Source organism: Vigna angularis, chromosome 3, assembly GCF_016808095.1.
Source record: "Vigna angularis cultivar LongXiaoDou No.4 chromosome 3, ASM1680809v1, whole genome shotgun sequence".
In the NCBI taxonomy this organism is placed as follows: Eukaryota; Viridiplantae; Streptophyta; class Magnoliopsida; order Fabales; family Fabaceae; genus Vigna; species Vigna angularis.
Genome location: NC_068972.1, coordinates 4505827 through 4518348, shown reverse-complemented (window position 1 = coordinate 4518348; position 12522 = coordinate 4505827). Strand labels below are relative to the sequence as shown.

The following is a 12522-nucleotide window of genomic DNA, read 5'->3' as shown; positions in this document are numbered from 1 at the left end:
ATAAACTAATAAATTAAAAACTAAAAAAAACATAAACTTTGAACATATGTGGTCACATCTGTTACAGGTATGGGTGTATAATTTTTTAAAATATAAAAGATAGTTTTGAAATTTAAAAAAAAAATGTGATGGTGCAGAGAACAATGTAGGGTGGTGTAGGGAGTAACCCTCAATGATTAGAGTGAGGATGCAAGAAAAAGAATTGAAAATACGAGAATATTTTTGTCTATTAAAACTCGATACACATAGCTAAAATACTAAAAAAAGAGCGTACGCAAATTAGCAAACCCCATATAAATATATATATATATATATATATATATATATATATATATATATATATATATATATATTAACTTTGTTATAGAGAAATTAATATAAAATATTTATTTATATATTTTAAATATAAAAAATAAATAAAAAAATTATGCAATCATATTTAATTTAAAACTAACTTGAAATTAAAAAGATATAAAAAATGTATTTCAAAGTTTTAATTTTTAAGTTGGAGTGTTTTTATTAGTATTTCTTAATATATTTATCTCAGTTTTAAAATAACCGTTAAGATGTCAAAGAAAAAAATTTAGTAACGGTATATATCTTCCATTAAAAAAAAAGTTTTAATGCTATACATGAGCTTTTATATGAACTTGGCTTAAAAACATATTGAAATAAGTTTAAAAAATATTTTAATGAATTATGCCGTTAATCTTGCTTAAATAAATTTAAAAAAAAAAAGACATTATGGTAAATGAAACGTAAAAACAGATTTTGCTTAAACAAATTGAATTATGACCCTGAGATTAAATAAGACACTATGGTAAATTAAACTGAAAAACAAACATAACTGCTTAACACAACTTTTGAAATAACGTATTATGAATAGATAGGTGTCGCTCATGCCGAAAATTCTCAGAAATTTACAAATTTAACACCTATCTTGCTATAAATTTTCAAACTGACCGACAAAATACATTATTTCAATTCAATTAATAATTAAAACAATTAATAGAAAATAAATAAAAGATCAAGATAAAATTATTAATAATAAAAAATTGAAGTCATAAAAATTATGACATTTAATATTTATATTTAATGAATATTGGAATTATATTATTTATGATTTCTAACCATTTATATTCAATCATTTTATTTATTTATTTTGCAGTAGTTTAATATTTTCATAATTATTCAAGTAATTGAAATGAATTGCACAATAATTTAAATAAACTACATTAAAATGAACTTAATCTGAATTACTTAAATTATTTAAATCACTATCAATTAACATCCTGTTTGAAAATATATTTTTAATCTTGTATAATTTAATTAAACTAATTTCATCTAAAAATTATTTAATTTAAATTTTTAATAGTTTTAAATAATTCAATGTATTTACATAATCCAATCTATCCATTTTATTCTTTCTTTCCCCGATCTTAATAATTAGGAGCTCAGAAGTCCCGGTTTTATTTTGACTAAAATAAAATGCATACTTTTTTTTAAGTGATGAAGAAGAACTTCAATGGGATTGTTAGTTTAATATTGAAACAATACTTTCTCAATCCATTTATTTATATGCGACTGAAAATATACTTTTTAAATACAATACATAAAACTAGAATAGAGTAATTAGTTAATCAAATCATCTCAATTATTAGAAAATTAAATAAAATACAAAATATATTTTTTAAATTGTTACTTAAACGAAAGAGTGTCATTTAAACAAAATTAGGACAAAGACTAAATCTGAGTTATTACTATCTTATTTTTCTTATGTAAAGAAGATTTCGCATGAGCAAAATTTAACAAAAGGAAGAAAAAAAAATTGTATTTTAACTTTAGCTTGAGTCAGAATCCCTCACATAACTCAAGAATAAATATCAATTTTGTTTGGTATTTTCACTTGGAATACCATTGAACTTATACATTTGAACAACCAAAACTAGTAATTCAAACATGTACAAATTAATCTAATTTATTATCAACGATTTCAATCATCATTCAAATGACATAGTATACATGTTTTCCAATATTCGAGATGGAAACCAAAGCATTATGGCATAAACATTTTAATCCAACATCTATTTTCCAAGTTAAAAAACGAAGCCACTAGAAGGTTTCATATTAATTTACTAACCAAGTAATACACTTATACTCAAATTCAACATAATAAACACTATTATAAATTGTCTTCTTAACCAACTACCAATATCTATCTAAGTATTCAAATTCTCAAATTCCAAAATTATCTTGAAACAAAGTATGATGTAATCACAAAATAGATGAAAAATGAAGTTAGAATAAAAAAACAAAATAAGAGATATAGAAGGAAAAAGGCACATGTATACATACAACAAGGCTTTTATTGTGTAAGAAAACAAGAGGATAAAGGAAATAGGACATAAAAATGTAATGGACCTAAGGCCAAGATCTCACATTTCTTGTAGCCTTAGTGGTATATGTGTAAAATAAAGAAAAAGAAAATCAATGTTATATTATCTTGGAATAGTTAACTTCCTACACAATAGCCATCTTAATACTTCATGTTGAAAAATATTAAATACAAAAATAAATATCCTTCCTATTTTAGATATAAAAAAAATATTTTTTTCGTTTAATAAGTAAAAGAATCAGGAAGAGAAAATATTTTAAAAATTATATTAAAACTAACACAATTAATGGGTTACATTTGGAGTTGGACCTATCAACTAATAAGTTTCTATCATACAATGTATTTCTTTTGGTAAATGGTGAAACTATCTAGTTCTATTTTAGCTTACAACCAACCGATTTTTAGAAAATCTATTTACCATCGTTCTTTAAAAATTATGGTAATATAATATGTTTGAAAATTTAATTAAATATAAAATCAAATTATAATATATAAATAAAAGCAAATTTTATTTTGAGACAATTTTGTACAGTTAAATTGAGTTTAAATTTACTGTCTTATAATTATAACAAATCCATAAATATTTATTTAATTGAAATTTTAACTTATGTTATTTGATATAAATTATAATATATAAATAGAAATTAATTTTATCAAATTGATTTTGTAAGGTTAAATGAAAATTGACTTTATTATCTTTATTTCATATTCTAATAAGATAAAAATTATTAAGATGTAAATATTTTGTGCTATTTCACAATATTTTGCCTAGGTTTTTAGATAGGATGACAAAAATACTTGTATATATGATTATCCACGGTAAAATCTATGGTGGATGATTGGTATTCATGAGTAGAGGGGTTGAGTATTTTAATACTCACTTATAAACGGGTTGGATGTGAATATCATATCATTTACACAACGGGTTGGGTCGACACGGATAATGCCTACCCGCAACCCGTCTGCTACCCACACGGGTACTCGCTTAGAAAATACCTGCAAATATTTTAAAACTCGCAAGTACCCGCAGATACTCACAAAAAGTTAAAAAAATATATTTTATACATTTTTAATAAAATTTAAATAAAATTACAAAAAATATATATAATATAATATAAAGTAAATTAAATATAAATTAAAATTTAATTTAACCCAATAAAATATAAATTAATTTTAATTAAAAAAAATAAAAATTAATATTTTTTTATTATATTTTGCGGATAACGGGTACCCGCAGAGCAAATAGTTTAATACCTGCATCCGACTCGTTTAGAAGTGGGTATTAAAATACCCACTACCCGATATCCGCGGATAATAAATATCTGCAGGTAGTAACTATCCGTCGCGGATTTTTTTGTCATCCATAATCTACTCTCACGTATATCATATTATTCACACTCGCGAATATCCATTATTTGTCAAAAAAATTAAAATAAAAATTTAATTTATATTTTATTAAGTTAAATTTATTTAAAATTAATTTATATTTTATTAGGTTAAATTTAATTAAATTTAAGTTATATTTAATTTAATTATATTATATATTATATTTTGTTTTGTAATTTTATTTTAAAATTTTTTAAAATATAATTTTTAAAATATTTGTGAGTATTCACTACTATTCACAAATTTTAAAATATTCAGAAATAGTTTTTAGACAAGTATCGAATAAATAATAAAACGAGTAACAAGTTAATTTTTTTTTCTTGGAGATCATATTGTATCCGACCCGTTGGCATCTAAGATTAAATAGCACTGTATCATTGGGTTTCGTAGAAGGGATATACATAAAAGTATGTAAAAACTAAATATACTTCTTCATTCATTTCCTTTCCATGATCGAATATTTAAGAAACAAAAGCAATAAACTTTTAAATTGCCACCTGTATGATTAGTAAAATTTAAGACCAAAACTTTCAAGGCAACAAAGATTAAATTTCCAACTAAAATATTAAGATATTAGATACATATGAGTCAAATCTTTTATATATCTTCCACTGAATCTTTTCCTGATCAATATGAAATGTACTGCTCGCACTTAAACTTCCACCTACTTTTGCCCAATGCAATTATTAAAATATCTTTCGAAGGTAAAACTAATTAAGAAAATACACTTTTTTTTTCCTGAGAAAAGGATCAAACTCCTTACAACTTGATTATGAAAACTCTATGCTATATTAAAACCAAAAAAGGAGGTTCATCACTAACAGCCCTTTCAATATATAATCTTGTTCCTACAACAAGGAGCCCTTGCGCATGTTTCTATCTTCCATGTCAAAGATAACTACTATCACTACTATATCCTGTTGGAGGCATTCCAATTTAATGAACAAATATTGTTGCACATATAGGGAAAAAAGCAATCATGTATTAAGATCAGAATTTGATCCATGTTTTTCGTCCATATTAAGCTATTCTGAGTTGCTGACTGCTGCTATCATGATACAGAAATGACCAAATAATCATTTATTGCATGTCATGCCGACTCACTAAATCTTTCTCCACGACTAAAATGCATGAGGTTGAGGGAACTAATTAATGCTGTTAGTGCAAAGGCATCAAAAAGAAATTATTATTCAATTGTATGTTTTGTTTGAGGTTCATTGGCATGATCATGTAGCCAACACGTGCGAAAATCGTACTAGAAAACAGAAAATTTTGGTGGGGAGAGAGCTATATATTATGTATACCTCGTATGAGAATAGCATCTAATCCACGTTGGAAAGCAATCACCAAATCATGGTTATCTATCTTTTGTCAATTCAATGGTTGAAGTTGGAATATATTCTTTAAACCCTGTCTCCAACACAAGTCTAAGTCAAATTCCATTCCTACTATTGATTTCTGCAACTTAATCAATGAGGTTCACCATTCATCAGTAGTAAATAGTATCTGACATGTTTAATGTGGTTGGCCATGAAGCCCAATATTGCAGCCGGATGAGCCGGCACTGAAACAACCAACGTAAATTGTCGCTCCAAAATTGGTTCACCATAATGTCTTCTTAACGCATCGTAGCTTTAATTTAGTTTTGCCAATATTGTCTCCACAATTCCATGCATTAACCTACCTTTGCTTCAGTTAATTTGGTTCACTTTTGAGAGGAAATCCTTGGAAAGAATCTCTGGGAAAGGGATTTACCATACTATTTTTGCTTCTGACTTCAATTGTGTAGTTATGCATTTATATTTCAACGAACCATACTATGGTACTCAACTTCAATGCTATGTAATTGCAGACCATAGCTCTTAAATATGGAAATCAAAGGGTCCACCTTGTAAATTCAGTAGGTGCTTCAGCATTAATTTTAAACCTGTCATTTTTTATCATTAATTTTTATGCACAGGTTCTGCAGAAAGTACAAACCAGCTTCACAATTTTCAGTTAAATAGTATAAATCAATCATATCAGAAAGAAAGAAACTTCACTAGCAGAATATATTGGTTTTTGATTAGCAGATACAAAAGAAATGTCCAATTGAATTGTTTCTTGACAATGGCAATTGTAAAAGCTAGAACAGTTACAGCATTTCGATGGTGTCCGTTTTCTTGTCAAGGAAACAACTTACTGCTTGATTTCCCATCGTGTTCTGGTTTTTTACTCTTTCTTCACTGATCAAAAATTTCATTTCGGAATACACAATATTGAAATATCAGCTTAACCATTTAAGAGATTGACAACGTTCTTTATCAAAAATCTAAATGAATTATTGAATCTTTCATCTTTAATTGCAGTGCATCAAACCAATTCCAATGGATCAGAGGGATGCTTGCCCCCATCCACCTTTTCTGTCTGAGCAATCTCGTAAAGATAAAACTTTGTTGTAATTATTTACATGACTTTAGTGCAGTTCCGGCACTACGGTTAGAATTTATCTCGCTAATTTGCAGAGTAAAAGCTTATATTAAGAGTTATTATTGAGATAACATTTCAATTTGATGGAAGTAGAGTGGTGAAAGCACAATGGAAGTATATAAAGCTTTGTCCTTTATATTAATTTTGTGGGGGACACGGAAGTGTTTAGTTTGAGAGAGCGTATACAGATTCTGGGGGGTAGAAGCATTACTGTAGCAGCCATGATGATTACTGCTGTTTGTTTTATATCACAGGCACAGTGAAGTAAAATAAATATGTTATAATATAAATATAGAAAGTGACAGTTCAAGTAGTGTCAGTGTGACCTCTTGGTCAGAAAGTGGCTATAGATCGTGAAAGGTTGCACGCTTGAAAAGCTGGTCCACAACTAGATTGTAGGCATTGGAAATGGACTTGCCCCAAAATTGGCTTCCCTGAGACTAATTGAAAGTGAGAAGGGAGTGATTAAAATAGCAACTTTTGGGCATGGATTTGGCCGCTCTACTACCAACAACAGCCATTAAATTCTCGATAGATGTATACTTTTTCCATCCCATACCCTTCTGTGGGCCTCTATTTCCACCTACTTCTTTGTTTTTGAGTAAACCAGTACAACAACAGCCTACATTAACACTTTTCTTCTTTAATTGGATTCACTACGTGAATCAAATCATCTAATGATGCATTATAACTCTTTTCATCCATCACACCACTCTCTTTTCTCTCGTCTTTTTCACAAATGTTGTCGGGATACTTTTTTTTGCTAATGCAATCATTTGTCTCATTTCACTATTTATGTATTGTAATATTCTAGTTTTTGCAGTTGAGTTCTTCCTCGTCGAGGTTACAGAACATCACTTTGCTTCCTATTTTCGATCTACGTCTTCGGACAGAGATTCCAATTGATTAGAAATAAAATATATTTATAATATATAAGTAAATATGAATTTTATTTTACAGATTAATTTATAAAATTAAATTAGATTTGAAGTTTATTTACTAACATTTTTTTAAAATTAAAAAGATAATAATGGCATCCCTTTCATCACCCCTTGTAATTATTTTTCTACAAAGCGGAGGGAGGGGGAAAACCTTTGCCTGAGAAATTCCATGGTTCTGCACGATTTCTTGTATCAATTGCCATGTATCATTTATTTAATCGTTTTCCTTTGTTGCAAGGACAAAAAGAAAAGAAAAAAAATGACAGAAATTTTTTTGTAATGATCTTAACATGATGAAAGATTATAAAAAAATTATATTGAGATCATACCAATGCTGAAGTTAATAGAAACCAACTTCTCATCATTGTTGAAGTTTACAATTTTTTTATCTCACACATGATAATTTGACTGAAAACGTGAACTCTCTGTCTAATCTGTAGAACTCTACCCGTCATAAAGTTACTGTCTACAAATAAAGCAAGATATCTGATAATGGAAATAAACCACATTCATCATAATAGTGTAAGGGGGAAAATCTAAAATGTATACACCTATTTAACAAGTTACCAAAAGTAAAATAAAAACTTTAATTCACGAAAATTTGTTGAAATTTGTTAAGATTAGGCAAGATATAACTCATCCTACTTTCAACTTTTTATTAAAAAATCATAACAGGAAAAGAAAAAGGAAAGCAAGTAGTAACAACTATTAATAAACAAAATTTCAAAATGAATTGATAAAAGGATACACGAGAAGTTGATCACATGGACTTGCTTTTATCCTACTTAAAAAGAAAAAGACAAATTATTTCAAATATATATAAAAATCTATATGAGTTGAGACTAAAGTTAATTTAAATATTTTTTCTTCGTCTAATTTTGTAATAACAAAACCGTAATAAGAGTTTTAAACTTCAATACGAACAATATCTTAAATATAATGACCGATCCTAATCAAGTTATCTAAACTAGTTTAAGAATGAAAACTCTCCTAACTTTTATGAGGACAAGTTCTTATATTCAACTCTGTTGGGTTATTATTTTTAAGCAGCAAAAGCACATCATTTTCATATTTTTGTCACCTCTATGCTTGCTCAAAGACTAGGACCATTTTGTGAATTTGGACTACCACAAGGTACAAATAAGACAAAATATACAATCACTAGGCACATTGGAGAGGACTAATCACGACAGGTTGAGTAAAGCACACCATTCAGCACAGATAGATAACGAGTGTCGTTGCAATTTTCTTGCTGATATGTCAAAGTAAAACAAACAACTTACAATACCATTCTCCAGCCACTACCATTTCAATCTGGAAGGTACATAAGTGCGCTGATTACATTCTACTTAAGGAATCATGAATTACAAACATAGTAATCTTGCTAAATGGGCATCTATTGGTATATCCTTTTTCCATGTCCATTCATTTTTATCTGCAAAACTGATAATACAACTAATGAATTTAAGGATGCATATGATCCAGAGAAACCAATCACTCATGACACATTCTGTCGTCCAATAAAAACCTCTACTGGTTTTCCACTAGTATTCTCAGCCTTTAGACAAGAAGACAAGCAATTTGGTTTTCCTCTATGGATTAGGATGTAGTAAACAGCAAAAAAACTTTTACAGCCACCTTTATTTTCCTTCTTCCCCTATCGGATTGCCAGATGAGAGCACAATCATCGCTATTCACAAAGACAATCTTTTTCTCACTCATTCCATAGTCTTGAAACTGCTAGTTTTGAGAAATTGGTGTTGCTTCTCTGTCACTATATATAGTCTTTGACTTTGTTGATCTTGATTGTCTTGATGAAGCAGATAGCGATTCAGAAGAAGCTGATTTGGACTTTTTCTTCTTGGATTTCTTAGAAACATGAGAAGCCCCTGCAGATTGGATGCCTTTGTAAATGTTTGATGATGATTGGCTTCCTGTGGACTCTTCAAAATCTGTTCAAAGGGTTCAGATAAGGAATGATTATCATAGGGAAGAGTATAAAGTAACATACATCCAAAAACTAAATAAGTCGTTGGAACCAGGTAACTCGGTAAGATCTGGTTTACATTCATACAATTCCTACACTAACAAAACAGCGAGAACACAAAACTATGATGTTTCTATCGCTCACGGCTCTCACCTAGAGCTAGCAGGAAATATAATCAAAATTCAAAAAAAACGGAAATAAAATAAATAGCATGTACTGCATAATTGCATGTATATAAGATGACCATAAATGAAATCAGCAATGTGCAGTACCACAGCCAAGGTCTCATGAAGAGAGAACATACAAATTCAGAAAAAGAATATGACCATGTAGCAGCCTATTTCAAACACAATTTGTGGTTAGACTAATTTCTTAGCATACACATTTCCAACAGAGAATATCACAACCTCGTTTTCAATTGACATTTTTATTGTGAGGAATCCAAGTACTCTCTCTTAATGCACTAGACCCACCGTTGAACAAAATATTGTTTTTGCAATATCACATTGTATCATACTTGTCCTTGGGATTTAAAGGAGCTAAATACCTTTCCTTTCAAGAAAGGCATAGTAGTTCACGAAATCACAGCTAAATATGTCCAACACAAGAGAAGAACCCTAAATTGCACATCTAAATTCTTCTTAGGAAGAGCTGCTCACCATTTAAGTAATGCAGTCATAAAGCTTTTTAAGGGCAAGATCAGGTGAAGTTTAAGTTTGCTGCTGCTACAATCTAGGAAGCCCAACTATAGTACACGATAAAGATGCAATGCAACAGATATATGAGAATATGAAAATCTTAAAAATTATAGAACAAAACACAACTATAAAATGATATATGCATACAGTTATTCTTAAGTTAACATAAAAATTTTAAACCACAATATAGAATTTGTGTTCTAAAAATTAGCATAAGTCATTATAAATGTGATAAAACATAAATTTATCTGATTAGAGTGTGTTATTCTAATCAGTATCAGTATAGAAGTTCAAAATATAAAAGTATTAAAAATATAAAAATGCAATAAAGTATTTGAAATATTCATTCAGTATCTAACATAGATACGTATTGAGACAGTTACATGCGGACAACACAGATTCTGTTTACAAGTGTTTGTGCTTCTTAGCTTTCAATTTGCTATAAATATATATTTGATATGAATGATAGCCACAAATTTATGGAGATTTGAAAGTGGTGGTAATTAGTAATGTCGTCCAATGGAAACTCCACTTTAATCACATTCCAGTAAGAACAAATATTGTGATCTCCAGTAGCAGAACTATTGATACAGTTTTGCAGCTTCATTCAATTAGGTTGTTGAGTTCTTTAAAGGGTTTAACTTAACTTGATCACGTTGAGGAAACTTACCACATGGAAAGACCAACAAAACGTGTTCTTATCAAGCAAAGTGTTATATTATAATACTAAATACTAAATTCCATATAATCAAAGAAATTCTAGTGTGGACCACTTGAAACAGTGTTAATTGTAAAGCTAAGAGTCATTAGATTCCCCACGTTGGAGCTGGGTTTGCTCGTGACAGAACAGCCAAATTCTTCCTAAGGAGGCAAAGAATCTAGATAGCTTTTGCAAGCCTTACAATTTTATCTAGAAGATAATCAAGAGACACAATAATAATCAAATCCACGTTCCCTTTTTTACTAGTTAACCCGTGAAGAGCCATCTATCTGCATTTGTATTATTTAAATTAGGGATACTGCACGGTTCCACATGAATACAGTATTCAATCTTAATATTTAATGGCATCACATTTGGAAGCAAAAATCAACACTAGACTCGTATGAAATTTTGCTGTATGAGAGGTGAGAAGCAAAGCATACCTTGGGAGGACCATGATGTTGTGGCACCCATAGCATTGGGGTCACTTAGTTCACCCAAGTTGCCCAGTGACGTTGAGAAATCAGGCGCAGTTTTAAAATCATTCATCTGCATAAAGAAAAATAACAGCATTAATAACAAATCAATCAAAAGCTATGATATACAGATTTTAAAGATGATTATTATAAATATCAAACAATTTAACATGGCAATGAGATATTGATTTACAGAGCGAAAACTCTTTAAATGATCACTTTATGTATTGCTTTATGTAATAATAATGACAAAAGAAAGAAGAAAATGACAAAAAGAAATTAAAAAATTGGATCTTTTTAGTTGAAACATAAATGGAGAGGTAAAGTGGACATCAGCTCCGTACCCAACTGGGTCCAGTTCCTGAAGGGCCATCCCATCCAATGTGAGCCACATGCTTAACATCTGTCGGGTACCCAATTTCCATCTCCCGCTCCTTCACAACTGGAACAGTACCCACTTCCCAGCTTAGCCACAACAACAAAACCCAGAAAAGTAATATTGCACAGGAGGGTGAATAAAAGATTACCAAATATTTGGGTGATGTATTTGAAACTCTTGTAGATTCCCTTTAATTTGGTTGCCATGGTGGAGATCACGACCACAGCAACGTGACAAAATTGGAAGTAAAGACCGAAAATTTTCTGACTTGGAGATGCTTTTGCCTGTCACAAAAATGGATTGTTGATATATACAAATGCTCAATTCCAAAAACGTTGTGGAGTATCAGCTAAGGTTTCATTTCATGTGATTAGAACCTTTTTTTTTCCCTAGGAACGAAGATTGGCATCTGACTATTGAACACAGAGAAGATGCTATAGCTCATTAATGCAAGAAATGAAATCTTCGCTGTCAACTGGTTTTGGAAGAAAAAATCTAAGGGAAAACAAAAAAAAATACAAAGAATACAGTACCCAATGATGATTTTGATGCAGGTGCTAATAGAAATCCAACTATGTTTTCTGTGCTCCATTCACCATCATTCTGAAACTCGTGTGGAGAGTGCTGACACATGCAAAGATCAAATAGAGGGAAGAAACAGTCTGATGGGTCTTAAAAAGTTGAGATTTTGATTGGTGGGGTGTAGAATACAAGTTGAACTGAAACAAGGGGAAGAAGGAGAATGCTGAGAAAGAGAGGGGGGTTGCCTCTAGGAGGAGAATAACAGAAGGTGGGCATCCATGAATGAAAATTTGAAAACTAGAATGGCAAGAGAAAGAGAGAGAAAGAGAGAGTTGGTTTATGGTGAAAAAATAAATTAGGACAAAGATTCGAAAGTGGAAGGTAATTTAATAATATGGTTTAATGGAATTTTTTATTTAGGAGTGTCCATAATGGTGTGTCAGTCTATTGTTTCTACGTTGGTAAAAGTGGATACAGTAAATCTTGGTCCGTTCCACATAAAATCATGAACATGGAAGATCATTCCTGAGCTGAGTTCTAACGGGTATTTTTCTTTTCTTTTTATTTGC

The 12522-nt window shown here is 29.8% G+C and overlaps 1 protein-coding gene across 1 annotated transcript; it reads right to left on the bottom strand.

Moving 5' to 3' along the window:
* Positions 1 to 8411: 8411 nt before the first annotated feature.
* Positions 8412 to 12317, bottom strand: LOC108325295 (CRIB domain-containing protein RIC10). The gene is made up of 5 exons (XM_017558344.2): positions 11965 to 12317; positions 11580 to 11715; positions 11397 to 11494; positions 11020 to 11125; positions 8412 to 9143 (listed from the first exon to the last, which is right to left on the bottom strand). Exons 2-5 carry the CDS (start codon positions 11635 to 11637, stop codon positions 8932 to 8934), a joined length of 474 nt encoding a protein of 157 aa, XP_017413833.1. The 5' UTR covers positions 11638 to 11715; positions 11965 to 12317; the 3' UTR covers positions 8412 to 8931.
* Between the last annotated feature and the right edge of the window lie 205 nt (positions 12318 to 12522).